This window comes from Mastacembelus armatus, chromosome 5 (assembly GCF_900324485.2).
Source record: "Mastacembelus armatus chromosome 5, fMasArm1.2, whole genome shotgun sequence".
Taxonomy (NCBI): domain Eukaryota; kingdom Metazoa; phylum Chordata; class Actinopteri; order Synbranchiformes; family Mastacembelidae; genus Mastacembelus; species Mastacembelus armatus.
This window is the reverse complement of record NC_046637.1, coordinates 6390310-6406395: the sequence shown is the minus strand read 5'-3', so window position 1 is coordinate 6406395 and position 16086 is coordinate 6390310. Positions and strand designations below refer to the sequence as shown.

The following is a 16086-nucleotide window of genomic DNA, read 5'->3' as shown; positions in this document are numbered from 1 at the left end:
AATTTTCATTACAGTTTTATCTGCTGATTATTGTCTTACTTAATTGATCAATTATTTAATCAACTAGAAAAGAAAGTACCCATCCTAGTTTCTCCATGGCGAAGGTGACATCTTCCTCTTGTTTTGTCTGACTAAGGCTGGCTACACACTAGAGGCCCCATTTTGTCCTCATTGAATATACCTCAAACAAACCTCAAGAGTTTGCCGTCAATATGATTATTTTACTGCTCCTGATCGAGTCAGAGTCTCAACTGTAACTATCAAACATCTTTGATGTTGCTGAACAACCATCAGCAACCACTTAAAATCCAAAAAGTAACCTAAAGCGATGCTACAAACTCCAACCTTTTCTTTCTAGTTGAGGCTATACCCCATGTGATACAGTGTCTAAATGTGTCTAATACTTTAACTTGACAATTTTATGAAACAATATGACAAATATAATACCATCTGTGGTTTGGAACAGATTACTTCTTGCTATGGCACAAAACATTATTTGGACAGACAAAGCAGAGTTTTGCTTAAATTGAGGCATCTGAGACTCACGAATATCAAAGCATCTATAGGGAAGAAACGTGAAATTTAATTTCAGTAAATAAATAAGCAGAAATTGTATTGATCCCTAGTGAGAAATTTGATTGTTGAAGTAAAACCAGTGGGACATCAACTGAAAGAAGACATAGAGCTAAAAATAGCATATGAAAAAAAACAATAACATGGCACAAATAATGAAGGAATCAATAGAACAGAACGAGCAATGTAGGAAATCATTATGCTGACAAGCGGCTATGGCTTTGCCTGTCATCAAGTTCAGGTTTTTAATATGAAGCAGCATACATATGGCTTAGATGCAAACCACTGCATCATAGTTTGTCACTTTGACAGCATACTATGTGGATAAAGCAAAACGTCACTTCATTTTTACTGACAACTTCTTATTTAGTGTATATTGTTTGTAGTCGGAGAATGAGAAGAAGTATTTCTTTAATTAAAAATGTGAATTGTAAAAAGAAACACTTATTTAAAAGGTAGCCCACTAATAATACATTCATATGATCATGGAAGTGACAGGACAGTACATTAGTAACTTTAAATAATTTTTAAAAATGTAGGTATTGATGTCGATAGATTAGTAGTATTTCCTCCAACAGTAAATTGTTCTATCTTTCCAACCGATCATAATACACATTTATATTATATGGGCTATGGCAAAGAAAAGCTAATTATCTTAAGTTGAGAAGCTGAAACAGCAAATTAGTGCAGGCAAACGGACTGAAGCAATTAATTAATTATCAAAGAAGTGCCAATTAAGCTTCTGTCAATTGCCTAATCGATTAACCAACTAATTGTTTTAGATCTAAAGTGTTAAAGGACCAGATGAACCATATCAGGTCACACCGCTGGGACAGCTTTGATGTGTGGCGCCTGGCGCTGTCCATTACCTGCGGTGCTGAAACTGATTACTCAGCACTGCAACGTAGTTTGTCACTCGGACAGCATACTACGTGGATAAAGTTGTATTTTCACTTTTGAAAGCACCTTGGCATAACCTTAGAAATATACCAGCCTCGAACAAGTGGCCGTGGCAGGCTACTCGGAGCCAAAAGTGCCAGCTTTCAGAGCGCGGCGTCGCGTTTTCCCACCGGCCACTTCCCCGATTCTTCAAAGACTAATAGGCACATTTCTTACGCTGCCCGATCTACTAAAGGTTAAATTACGTCGTGGGCGTAGCGGCTTCTTGTAATGGCGACCGTGCCGTAGCTGTGCCTAGGTTTGTGAAAATGAAGCGAAGAAGAAGTTATTTCTTTTAAGTAAAACGCCGAGGTTCCCCATAGGAGGACTTTGCGTCTGTAACCGTCATCTGTATAAGTGGTCAACTTAGCTGTACTTTTCAACTTTTCTGCCCCTGAAATGATGAAGCTCAAGTCAAACCAAACCCGGACGTACGACGGGGATGGCTACAAGAAGCGAGCCGCCTGTCTGTGCTTCAGGAGCGAAAGCGAGGAGGAGGTGAGCCCGGTGATGTTGCTGTTTGAAGGGCCAGGCTAATATTAACAGCTTTAGTCTTTAGCCTTGTGTCTATAAATCGATATACTTACCAACACAGCTGTGTGCTTTTGTACCAGCTGCAAACAATGACAGCCTTTTTTCTCGTATTATCCCATGAGGTTGTACATTAAAGGTGAATTTTCTGTCTGTCTGACCCAAGCGTTATGTAAGCCTCTTTAGCTGTGTTAGCTACACGCTAACGCTAACATTAGCTGCTAACTAGCCGTGTTGGTGTGGGCACCCGGCTCTTGGCCAGCGACCACAGCCCACAGCAACACGGCTTTATCACCAGCGGTCGGTTGTATAGAAATAAAATGTACAGTTTTCTAAATTGACAGGATAAGACACGTATCCGCCCGTGTTGCGAATATTTTGTCGAGCTACGTAGCTGTTAGTATTACCTGTGGTTACACAGACGTGAGACTGATATGTAGCTATTAGACGTGCTAGCTTTAGCCAGAAGACACCCCTGCAATATCAGGTTAGCCTACATCAGCGTGTATTGGGTGTTGTTTATTATGTGACATTGAATCCACAAATCAAACATCTGGACTCGAATTAATGTCAAACTTGAACCTGTTCCGTTGTGTATACATTTCATCGTGTTATAGGTTAGTTGGTAGCTCCCGTGAAAGCCACTGAAAGTCTGCGCAGGGTTATCAGAGACCAGAAGCGAATTTCAAGCTGATGTTCATTCAACACAAAGATGTCTCCGGTCTGGTAAAAGTGGAAGCGGGATTATGAATAACATTAGCTGCTATTACATAAAAGTATCACCAGCAGTTACCTAGAAAAAGTTTTACCAGAGACTACCAGCTAAGCCTCAGATTGAAACTGTCACTACAAACCAGACTACTTATGCCATAGCTGTTGGAGAAAAGGGTACGCTGGTTGCAACCATATAGTAACTGCGCTCACATAATACATACAAATCATCATCAGGTCACGTCGACGTGTTGATAGTTTTCAGTGTAGTTGTTGACAGGTAGCAATTGAGTCACATGTTAGGGTTTGGCCAGTGCTGTGTATATTCCTAGCAGATCACTGAATATGTTACTCAAGAAGAACCTATGAAGAGTGTGAATGTACACCAATGAACACTAATAACAAACAAAATGAAGTTATATTATAATGCCTAATCAGTTCTGTATGGGATGTGTTGCAGGTGCTGCTGGTGAGTAGTAGTCGACATCCTGACAAGTGGATAGTTCCTGGAGGGGGGATGGAGCCGGAGGAAGAGCCCAATGTAGCTGCAGCACGGGAAGTGTGTGAAGAGGTTGGTTCTTTTAACTGTTTTTCATAATTGTTTTATATTGTAATCCTGTATTGTGGGCTCCTTTTTATTTGTAACTGGCTGAGTTTTTCAGATTCCTGTTAAGACTTTATTGGCAAACTTTACATGAACATTGTATACAAAACATGAAATGTGCCTTTCTTGATTTAAGTCATACCTAGGAATGTTGTTTTGAAAATGGGGTTTCCATTTACAGCCTAGGAAATTAGTTTGAGTATAGGCTCACAAAATGTATTGTATTTCATTTCTATTAAATCATGTCCATATTTAACGATAGACCTAATACCTTGCTCTCAAAGCCCACTTTGTCAGTGGAGTCATCCCGTTTGCATGAACTGAAAGAGAACCTCACAACGTGTAAGCTGTATCATAGCATCATGTTACAGGGCATTGTTAAGATGTCAAAGGAGGTCAAGCTGTGATTGAACACTGGCGGCCCAGTTGTTGCACTGCAGTCCTGTCCAATCCCACAATTATGGCCGATGAAGACAAGCAGTTTATTTTCACTGTTTAATTCAAATACATCTATTTTATAAGAGCAGTGTTGTTACAGAGCCATTTTGAAGGAGAAATAAGGCTTTTGTTGTTTATGTGTGTTAGGGCAGATAAGTAGCAATTCGTAAACAGTTCTGAAGCTCATTGGAAATCAATATCCTGCTTATACTACATCACTTGATTAAATCTTGTTCACTTGATGTACAAGCTGTTCATTGCTTGGGCATTTTGATCAAAATGGTAACAGGGCAGTGAGGCCTCTGAATCTCACCCGGCTGTCGGCTCTTGTCGGGTCACCGACTATATAAAGCCTATTCTCTGCGTGTGAGCCATCACACTGATGGATGCTGATATCATTTCCTTTCCTGGCTACTGCTGTTTGGTAGCTTTGGTGAGTGTAGGATGCTGTGACTTGCCAACACATTTACACAGGGTCACAAGAAATGTCACATCATTACAGAGGATTGTCAAAAGTGCTAAAAGGCCACATTCAGAAACTTTGCAGTGACTTTAGAGTGGTATCACCTTGTACTGTGGCTTCCTAAGCCCCTTATTGAACGGTAGTATTACAGGACATATCCTAATCCTAGCGATCTTATTCTGATGATTACTACATAAGCGCTGAGAGACTGTTTATGCTTATTGGTTTGGAGTCTTGCCATGGATGACAGTGAACACATAGCACTCAGGAGCAGGCCAAAGGTTACACAGGGATCCTTTGTCTATCGGGCTGTTCACAACCACAGGTTATACTTGGTAGCCATACACCTTGGCCCTGTATTATGAAGACACAACACTGCATTGCATAACTTGTAATGGCGCTTCAGTGCTGTACAGCTTCCTCCAATTTGCTGCCCAGTACTCTTCAGTTACACCATGCCTGACCTAGGAGACATTTTCCATTTCATAAAAACATACAGGTTGACTTTTGGCCTATTACTTAATCCTTGGCACATCTTTTAGGTTTCTAGTGGTGGGCCTGTTCTTTCCCATATGATCTAGCTGTGGGCCTGAAGAGTACAACACGAGTCCATGATACAGTGTGTGGAGTCAACACTTATTTATAGAGTGAAACTGGAACCTGAAGAAGAAGCTGCTAAGATGTCAGCAAGCAGCCTGGCTCTGTATCTAAACTTGACCTACTCTTCAATTCTGGAAGTTAAGCCTTTCCTCAGAGATTGTTTTTGTTATTTAAATATCTTTAAACGTACCTGGCAGTTAGAAGTAACCTCCTTGAAGTAAAGGTTGTACTTTCTGTGTCGTCTGTTTCTGACCTTTTTACATTCACAATATGACCTCGTTACATTTGTGTTATTCAAAGCATGTTCCAGAGAAGCCGTCAGTATGCCACAAGGGGTGATAGCTGAACAGTGGTGTTTACATGTGCTTTGCTCTAAGGAACTGTAAGGATTTAATCATTTAGTTGATTGACAGAAAATTCTTCTCCAATCTGTAATCAAAGAATTGGTCGGTACATTTACAGGTTTCAGCTTCTGAAATGTAAGGATTCACTGCTTTTCAGCGTTTTCTAGCATTGTGAATTAATAAAATTTGGGAGTGTTGGTTTGAAAAACTAAACTTCAGAAACGGTTAGCATTGCATTTGGAAAATTGTGATGGGTGTTTTTCACTATTTCCCAAAATTTTATAGATCAAGCAATTAATCTATTAATTGAAATATAACAGTAATATGAACGATAAAAATTCAAAAACCTGATTGCCAACTAACTTTGGTCAATATAATTGTGTAAACTGTGTTAAACTAATTTTATCTTGCCCTTTTGTTAACATGGAAAAACCTGAAATTATGAATAAGAGGGTGCAGAACATAACTTCTGGTTGAGTCAAGACATCAAGCAAGTGTTTTGGTATATTTATTTACCCTTGCATTATCTCTATTATTAGCAGCTGCCCATGAGTGCATTTGGGTGGGATAAAAACAATCTTATGATGTTATGTAATCGATTCCAACACAAACTACAACACGCTAAATAAAACCAACAATCTCCACAGGGCAGTTAAACGTTAATGTACTCTCTAGTTCTTAAATAATTAGGAAGGTTCTTAGTTTTCCCATTGCCAACTACATTTTCTGATTTTTCTTGATTTTACAGGCTGGTGTAAAGGGGACTCTAGGTCGCTTAATTGGAGTATTTGAGGTGAGCTAAAGCTGTTTGCTGTACTTTTTTTGGTCTTCAAAAGTCAATATGTTGTGCAGGATGTATGTGAATGAGGAGTATTTTTTTTCCCCACCACAGAACCAAGAGAGAAAACACAGAACCTATGTCTATGTCCTTATTGTAACGGAGGTGCTGGAGGACTGGGAGGACTCAGTCAACATTGGTAAAGCACATTTGTTCTCAGGCAGTCACATGCTGTCTGTAGCTTTACTTTTCTTTCCCAGGCTGTGATATTGCAGCTCAAGGATTTTATTGTATGTTTGTTGGATTATAACACAAGCTTTGTTCCCTTGTTATTTTCGCTTTAACGCTGTGTGCATTGTACTGATACTGAGAATTAGTCAAAACCTGTTTTTCATATTGTTTCTTTCATGAGTTGTCTCTCAAATGACTTAAACTGCTCCACTGTGGTTTCTTATTCTGTCAACAGGGAGAAAAAGGGAATGGTTTAAAATAAACGATGCCATACAAGTGTTGCAGTGTCACAAGCCTGTGCAGGCCACCTACTTTGAGGCTCTCCAGGAGAGTTGCCTGACCAGTAACGGAACACCTTTGGTGGCCACGATAGGTGGGGAACTATCCCCTACCTACAGCATCAATCAGAGCTCTGTATCGGGTATCAGATAACTAAAACCATAACTCTGACACCCCCAGGAGCTTTTGCCACCACTTGCGCTCTTACTTGTGTCATTTCTTTCTTCTCTTTTGTCTCAATAACATGGTTTGCCTTGCCAACTCCTTTGTGCCAGAACTGTGGCACAGACTTGATGACAAGTGTTGGTTGAATAGTCTGAAACACTTTGTATATGTAAATGTAATTTTTGACCCCTCTTCTTTTTCTTTTTACTGACAATTGCATGAAACATCCCCTCCTCCCCTCACTCTTTCCTTAACGCGCCCTTAGCGTGATGTTTATTGAATGCAAGAACTACTTTTTACTGTTGTAATGTAAAAGTGTATACTTAGTGCTTAAGCTGAAGGCTTTTGGTGGTCTTTTTAATGTCTTCTCCATTTCTCAGTTATTTTTCTGTAAATGAATGTGCCCATTAGTGTACTCCCTCCCCTGTTACAAGGATAGAAAATATTGTCTGTATCTGAACGAACAGAACTGTGGGAAGTGACTTGTCTTGCATGAGCACTATGTTGGGTCTCACTAACTTGAATGACTGCAACAGACTTGTAGTGAGGCTTATGGATTCTCTTTTGCTCCTTATTGTGGTTGTTGATGTTTCTTGAATCAGAAGGATTTCGCCCGTCAGTAATCTTTAAATTTGAAGTGTCAAGTGTGTTTCTCTTATTTGGGAAGCTAGCCAAGCACTACAGGTTTCACTTGCAGAGCATATGTTCTACGAAGTGAATGAATGTCAGCATCCAGTGTAAAAGTGAACCACCTTTCTCCTCTGTCGTTACCTCCTTTTAATCTATTTTTTTTTTATTATTATTTTTTTAAATGCTTTCTTCTGACAGACTACAAAGTCTTCCTCGGCATACTGAGAGGATAGAAGTAATAGATTTTAAAATCATGGACCCATCATTTCAAAATGCAGCACATATCACTTAAGTTATTAAAACCCATTTCCATATTTTACTCCTCACATTCAGTTTGGTTAAAAGTAATTGTTTACATTGTGTTTGTAACGTAGCACAGGTGACTTTAGTGGGCACTTTTCATTATGGTCATATATATATGTTTTTTTTTTTTTAAACCCTTACATTTTGAGTATTTAATCTGCATCCCCAAAAACACTTAAAACACCTGCTTGACATTTTAAGCAATGGAATCTATAATGCTGTCTTTGGCAAGATGCAGAACAAACAAGCCTTGTACAGTTTGAGACCTTGTTTTTAACATGTAAAATGCTTTTGGATACTAGTTTTTGTTTTTCTCTCTAACGTCGGGCAAAAGTCTCTTTAGCCGAGCTGCTTTACTTGGCCCCTGTGGCATGTGGCAGCTGGCTCAATACTGTGAAACTGGAGGCGCTGTAGATAGCATGTAAGAGGTTTTTATTGTAAATTGTTTATTTCTGTATAGATCAAAGGTAAGAGTACAAATGACAAAACACCTCTTACACATCTGTGAGTGCTGTGTGTCATTTAAACTGAGGCTGGAAGGACTGATAGAACTCATTGAGACATCTTTGGAGCTGTTCTCTGAGATAAGAGCATAGATTACATCTGAGGCTAAAGAACAAGGAATGCGGCTGTGATTGTGGGTGAGAGTGAAGAGCCAGTTTATAATTGAATATTCTCAAAATATCCTTAATTAATGTTTTGAAGACCAAAACAAATTTGTAAGAGTAAGGGATTACTGTCTGTCCCTCCTTCGTTATCTATTAAATTAAGTACAATTTCATTTCCAAACCACTGTTTAGGTTAAAAATTAGCAGGCATGTATTTGTTTTCATGTTAGCAGCTGTGCCACCAGCCCTGGTGTAGTTTCCCCTTTAAGAGTTTTTCTGTGATCTTTCATAAAATCTCAAATATCATACTGTGGTTTTCTGTCTGTATTTACACCTGCAGTAACTTAGCAAATAGCAAACCTTTTACACACCCCGTGGTTACGAAGTAACATTAGGATCATTCAGTGTCATTCAATGCCACCTATTGAATGCCAGTCCAATGTTTTTTTTTCTCCTAGATCTGTTTTGACTCAAACCAACCACTGACAGAAATATCTGAGGATTTAGTTAATGAATGACTCCACTCTATACTAGTTAGCTGCTAAGTTTTGTTTTTGTTTTTTGCTGGGTAGATAGTTTACAGCTTTATCAATGTAAGCTGCTTCCCTTTTTCCAAAACCTATGATACAAGAGTTTTGAGAGTGAACTGTAGAAAAATGAGCTCACAATAGCTTTTAAAAAGCTATGGGAATTCTCAGTCGGTACATCACTTATGAGCAATCCTTTTCAAGTAAGTAACTGAATTTAATTTTTAGTAATTCTAAGTACAGTAGACATCTGTGACTGGTTTGTCAGCACCCAACAGTTCTCATGAGGTTTTTGATCATGTGTCTATGGCTAAAGGTCAGAGAAACTGCTGTTGAATGCTGTTATCTTGGTTTAACTGAGGTGCTTAGAGGTTACTCTCTGTCATAGCAGTAGATATGTTTTTGACTTTGGGCAGAAAACTCCAGTATCATATTTCAATAACTTATGAGAAACCTTTACTTGGGGAATTACGAGAGGTTATACTGAGCACAGAAAGTGAACCTAGCAGAGTGTTCAGCAGTGGTTATTAGTTAATGGTAAAAGTCTTTCATTTTGCCCATCATGGAAAGGGGCTGTCCCAGCAAATCCATCTTTAGACAAACTGCTAATGATAATCCAGGAATTCAAATGCTTTTCTGAATACCAGTATTGGAAAAAGTGGACTAAAGTCTCCTTCACAACAGTTTGAGACTTTGAACTGGTTTTACTGCTGTGTCAGAATGGTGTGGAGGCCAAAGTCCTGCTTTCTGATGCCCTGCCTCGTACGACTTAGTTAGACCCTTGAGCCTTCACCTAAATGTGTAATTAGATGTCAACGGGCTGAAACTTGATTATGGTGACACAACAAAACTTAGCCCTGATTAATTGGCAATGATCTAATTCACTCTCATGAGAAGCAGGTACTGTCAAAATGAATGTGAGGAGGATTTCCACAAGTAACAGCCAGTGACTTAATTATTAATGACCACTTGTTCTTTATCCATTTTCTTTTTCTTTAATCAGTCGTGTTATTGACAAGCTAATGTATATAGCTAACACAGCACCCTTACAGCCAGAGGACGCACTTTGACTTTGGTCATAAAGGATTAGTGTCCACTTTTTAAGAACCTTGTGACTCAAATTTTAGGTAGTTCCTGCCAGAAATGTAGTGACTTAGGTTTGAGTTAAAGAAGGAATTTATGAAGTATAAGTCTCCACATAAGTGGAGCAAACACATCTACCTTTTCTTCCTGGAGGTTTCTGTGGTTGTAATTGGCTCTTTTGTCCAACACTGAAGCTGTTGGACAAAAGAGAAAATTAATTATTGAAAAAACTAACACTTCAGATGAAGTAACTTCTTTCATTTACCAAAGTTGATGGTTTCAAATATGTATTGCATTATCTAGTGAATTAGCTGGCCTGATCTTGTGGCCAGAGCTAAAATATTAAAACTCTTAGGTGCTGAGGATTGTAACCTTTTGGTTTCCTTTAGCATGATGGTTAGATCATCTAAATGAATTTACATGTAAAATTAAAAATTACTTTTCCCAAAATACTTGCAGTTGAACAACAAACTAGACGTGCACTTCTAGCCATTGACCTCAGCCTTGAAATTGCATTCTCCAAGAGATATGTCACTGGAATTTTCTTTTCCTGTCTTTGTCATTTGGGACTGTGGAATAAAAACAGTGCGAGAAGACTGAAGATTGTAATATAAATGTGCCAACAAATAAACACCAGTATTTCACATTCAGACTAGGGTCTTTGTGTTGGTATTGTTTTTGCTTTTTGTGCTCCTTTAACGCACACATACATCATATCAATGAGACTTTTGTCAGCTATGCTGTAGTACTATTTTTGATGTATTAGTTCTTAAATGTAACTTGACACACACAGTACACATGTACAGTAGGCTCTACGGGTCTGCCAATAATTTTCTATTGTGTAAGTAATATTAAAAACACTTAAAAGGAGCCTTTTATATAGCAAACAGTACACACAGTAGTACACACAAAATATTCAATTTTCAATTAAATGCAATGAAATGTAACTGCCAGATTATCACTTAATTATTTTAAAATGCTCTAATCAGCAAATACTGGGACTTTTTGCTAGAAAAATTAAGATTGAATGAATAATTTGGTTTTTTCTTACGAACTGATCATTGTAGGTCTAATCTCTCTCATTAGTTACTGTCTTATTTTTTAGTTTTTACTAACATCCTTTAATTTTTCAGTGCTGTTCTTCCATGATTAAACACACAAGAAATTCAAAACGTGGATGATTCTGAATAAGTTGCAAAACATGTCGGAAAACCAAAATGACATTATTGCTGTATGTTGTGAAGTTTAATAAGCGGTTGAATTCCTAAGCTGTGATGTGACTGATGTTTAGTCGGCACAAATAAAATGCCCTATTAATATAAAACAGTTCAGGACATTTTTCATACCAACAAAACAGTACATTACCCAGAATGCAACAATGTCTATGGGTAATGTATAGCATGGATTATACTGCAGGCATTTCAATGAATTGCAAGGAGGGACGATGATATACATCACAAGCATGTACACGTCCCTTACTAATAGGTTTTTGGTAAATACCTTTTCCAATTCTACAGTACAAACAATATGTACGAATAAACTGCTCAGAATTGGTATGCTATGGAAGGAAAGACAGCTAAAAATGTATGTTACGTTTAAAAGTCATAAAAATGATATGCACCATTGAATGAATTGTGTCAGTACAGATTTACTTTTACACAGCCAACTTGGAGCTTGCTCCAAAAACTGTTTTCACTTTTAAATTCTTCAACCACAAAAAAAAAAAAAAAAAAAAAAAAACAATGCTGAGATGTTGGAGCTGTATTTTGAATTCTTTATTGTACAGAAAGTGAAATTTACTGAGGCTGCTGTCCTCTGCCGCGTCCAAAGCCACCCCTCTGCAACAGAACGGTTTTGTCAAAAATCAGTCAACCCAAGATCAACAGAGGAATCTGGTTTTACAGCTGCACCATACAAACTAAACTTAGCTTCTAGACATTCCTTATAGAAACCAATGCAAAACCACACCCACATATGAACAACGTTTTGAGCTGGAACACCTTGTTCTTACTCATTTGCTACAGTACTCAACAGAAAAACATAATTCAACACCAAAGTATGCTTTAGCTATCATTACGACATTTTGCAAAATACCTGTATAGATGGAAAGAAAAGGAATAGTACTTACAAACTGGAACTCTGTGGCAGCTCCAGCACCAGCCTCTGCTTTCTTGTCAGCACCAGCTGAAAGAGAAAGTATGAATGAACAAGTCAGTAACTTTCAGAAATTTTATTCCAAAATCACATTTGCCCTAAGAAACTAGCAAAACAAAAAGGATCTTATACACAAACAGATAGACATATTTTTGAGATCGTCACCACCACTGCACTCAAACTTAAGCTTCTTCTTTTTAGTCCACCATTATAAATCTTTGCTAAAAAGTAAGGAATACAATGATTATTGGCCAAAAGGTCACAATTTAATGCTAAGTATTTTAAAATAGGGATGTAACTGGCAATTATTTTAATTAAGAATCCAGATTTTTTTAATTTGTTTGGTTTATTGCTTTGTCAAGAAATCCAATTTTGTCCGAGTCCAAAATCCAAATGGTAGTTTACTGTTGGCAAATGGTGCAGTTTTTCAAAAAATAAAAACTGACTAAAATTTCAGTTCAGTTCAATTTCAATAAATTTTTTGCACAGATCCACTAATCCACTAATTATTTCAGCTCTACTTAAAACTGAGTTACATTGTTGAAGTTCTTTAAAAATATACATGTCCATTATTGACATGTTTTGGTAGTTGGTTACATCATTGCATCGTCTTTTTTGCTCCTCAGAATTAAATTTTGTGAACTTTATGCGGTCTAAAAATTAAGCTACCAAGCCAAAGTCTATTTCTACCTTCCTTGTTAAGCAACTCATGGTTTTCTAGTATTGTTATAAGTGTACATACGGGGTGCAGCAGATCGCCTGTATGCATCTCTGTCTGCCTCCCCACGGTTAAGGCGGGCGGGCCTCTCTCCTTCCATTCCTGCAGAAAGAAAGAAAGAAAACGGTTTTGCTATAAGTAATGGTTATTTTGCTACACAAAAGGAGAGAGTAAGAGGAAATTCACACAGGCAAACAGAAGACCACTACAGACATTTGCCCTCACAGCATCCTTCATGAGCATATTATTTATGACAGCTTGCACAATTTTTATACTTAAAAGGGGCAATAATACCTGGATGCAGTGCTGTGGCACAGTTGCATTTAACCTTCTACTTCACTGGCATAAAACTTAAGCAGAACATTTGCTTGGGATCAAGTCAAAGATGTAGGCTTCACGTTAAATAGCATGCACTATGATCACATGTCCTATATATGTCAGGAACAGCATTTCAGCTTTAACTTGAACACTCTGGTTTAAACAACATGGAGTGACAAGACCTTCCTGACAAGATTACACAATATATCAACATGAGAAATGTATGAAGTAACTCAACAGTGAGAGGATGACACAAAGTTTGTTTCCTTTATCATGTAATGTCATTCATAAACATATGGGGAAAAAAAACACAAGGAGGCATTCATTGTAATGGAGGATCACCTGGCTTTTTGTCATATCCCTCAACTCTGAGAATTTCCAACTAAATCAGCAGAAATTCTTATTAGGACTTGATTGGTGCCTGGATGTGCATCTCTATAATAGGTCATCACTTGCTACTACACAACTGGAAATGAAATGCCAAAATTGTTGCTGAACTAATAACACTGAGCCATTGCTGCAGCCTTTTTACTCCATGTTCTGAAGCTCTGTTGGATGGCTCCACTCAACAGGTTCACATTAACAGCTAATGACCTGTGGTTCTGTTACTCAGATTCCCAAATTTAAAGTCGGTGTACAATCATTTTGATGTCCTTACTGAAGACACATTTATACATCATTATATTCGTGATCCTGGCTGACGCTGTGTCAAATAAGAAACATCACTACAGTCATTATCATTGCCAGTACTCTGCAGATTGTGGTATTGGCTTTTGTGAAAAACAACTTAATCTTACAGTTGAAAACAACAACATTAAACTAAAACCACATCACATGTAGAAAAACAGTGCTCACCCTTAGGCCTTGGCCTTGCAGTCTCAGGGCGGGTCTGGCGGCGCAGGGTGGCGGGCACGATCTCAGGGGGGAGGTGGAGGAAGTCTCTCAGGTACTGGATACCCTCATTGGTGAGGTACCAGTAAAAATGACGCCAGGCAAATTGCTCCTTGACATACCCACAAGACTTCAAGGACTGGGGTGGGTGGGTGAGGGGGATGGAGAGATCAGGCCAACAGAAAATTTATATGATAGGAGTACTATTAACTTCTTCCACACACACAAAATGTACACTGAAACATGGGACGACTTGAGTTTGTTCTGACCAACATTGCTGTACTTTAGAAGTACTTTAGGTGTTCGGCTTTAGTAAAGAATCTTGCTAATTTTTCTATTCAGCTTTTTTTTTTTTTTTTTTTAAATTTTGTGCCTTACTTGCTGCTGTGACTATGAATTTCCTCACTGTGGGACATAAAGCTACTGCTGATCTTCTTATCTAACCTAAATCTTACCAGCTTCATTTGCATTTAAACACTTGCTTTTTTATTATTACAAACTTAAGTTTTTCCTTCCTCATCCTGTGTGTGCCAAAGGTAAGTCTCCATCCCCTCAGTTATGTTACAACTACTATATGATAAAATACCACATCAATACTACCTTCAATAAAATCAAAAGGCCATCATGAAAGATGGCACCCTGGGAATATGATGATTCACAGGGTGACACTGGGCATCTCTACTGCCATAGATGTGTAACAAGATACATCACAGATAATGATACTGTCCTTCGGTGTTATCTTTTAGCACTGATTACCGATGGAGCCAACATCAAAATAACCAGTTAATAGCAACACAGCTCATTTCTTAAGGCACATTGACCACACTGCTGAAACGTCACAGCGCTTCGTTCTCTCCATGTGAAGGTGAGAAAACTGATTTTTTTGCAGTCCAAGTGCTCAGTGTTCATCCTCCAGTCACTCACCTGCATCGCTTTCATCACATGAAGGTTGGGCACATTCTTGTCAGCAAGCTCGGGATGCTTGGCCAGGTGGACGTCTTTCTTGGCCACCATGACTCCCTCCTTGAAGAGGAGCTCATAGATTGCAATGCGATTCTTCTTGGGCATCAGCATCTGTGTTAAAACACAACGTCTGCCTCATTTTCTGCGAGATTAACTCTTTCCACCATGTTAGCATGCTAACTGCCTAGCCTGTTAGCCGACTTAGCTACAGCTCTGTTATAAAAAAAAGGAGCTGAAAAACCACCAAGTACTTATTAAATCTCCACTGACATGTTTTACAGCATTCACACCATTGGCAACACTCACTTAAAGACTTAAAGTTTGACGAAGGCAGACTGCGTTAACAGTGAAAAATGGCAGCCGCCCGTGAGCATTAGAGCCGGTTATGCTTCCTCACTTCTAAGTTTAATATCCACTACTGTGAAGCGTTTAAGATGGAAATACGTTCACATGTTACATGGAGACATCAACAACGACTCATCATCGATCATGATTATTTTACAGATCATGAGATGGTAAAGATATATTTAGATTAAGTCGCTGAGTTTGTCTTTACCTTTCCACTTGATAGGGGACCGGAGCCGGAAGGAACGACTGTCGCTAACCGGGAAGGTTTATCCTCTCGGCCCGGGCCTGCGCGAGAAGAGGTGCCTCCTGCTGGTGTGGAGGGGAATAACAGCTCAGTGAATATACATAGGATATTATTGTAAATTGCATTTAATAATATAATAGTACATAGAATAATATACCAATTATAGGCAAACTGTGTCCAGGCTTAGACAATCGACTTACTTTGTTGATTTTGGAAGTGGTGACCTGCAGCAAACAGACATTAAAATGAACCTGAATATGTATATTATGTGTGTTTCTTTTCTTTTCACCTCAAAAGCAACAAAATACGTACCTTATATGAATACGCAGTTATAAGGAATATAGGTTTGTATAGTCACTAGCTAAAGATAAACCACTGTAAAAATATTCAATTACCACCGAAAGGAAGACAAGTTTTTAATATGACTGCAACAAATGCATAATCATGTTTTCTAGATTGGTTTATAAAAATGCACATCACAGTTACTCAGAGCTCAAAGTGAAACCCTCGAGAGTATAATTAGGTCATGTCTACTACTATTTTCATTCGCAGTTAGGGTGGGGATTTTTTTCAGTTGACTAGTCTTCGCGAATCTATTAAAAATGCCCATCATATTTTGACTTATTTTGTTCATAATCCCAAA

The 16086-nt window shown here is 38.3% G+C and overlaps 2 protein-coding genes across 2 annotated transcripts; one reads left to right on the top strand and one right to left on the bottom strand.

Annotated features, from left to right (window-relative positions):
• Nucleotides 1-1732: 1732 nt before the first annotated feature.
• On the top strand, nucleotides 1733-10457 carry nudt3b (nudix (nucleoside diphosphate linked moiety X)-type motif 3b). The gene is made up of 5 exons (XM_026306175.2): nucleotides 1733-2010; nucleotides 3215-3325; nucleotides 5952-5996; nucleotides 6096-6180; nucleotides 6448-10457. The coding sequence occupies exons 1-5, from the start codon at nucleotides 1912-1914 to the stop codon at nucleotides 6642-6644; spliced, it is 537 nt and encodes a 178-aa protein (XP_026161960.1). The 5' UTR covers nucleotides 1733-1911; the 3' UTR covers nucleotides 6645-10457.
• A 1110-nt stretch (nucleotides 10458-11567) lies between these two features.
• Nucleotides 11568-15484, bottom strand: rps10 (ribosomal protein S10). The gene is made up of 6 exons (XM_026306176.1): nucleotides 15408-15484; nucleotides 14813-14962; nucleotides 13853-14027; nucleotides 12704-12781; nucleotides 11936-11991; nucleotides 11568-11645 (listed from the first exon to the last, which is right to left on the bottom strand). The coding sequence occupies exons 2-6, from the start codon at nucleotides 14960-14962 to the stop codon at nucleotides 11604-11606; spliced, it is 501 nt and encodes a 166-aa protein (XP_026161961.1). The 5' UTR covers nucleotides 15408-15484; the 3' UTR covers nucleotides 11568-11603.
• Nucleotides 15485-16086: the final 602 nt, after the last annotated feature.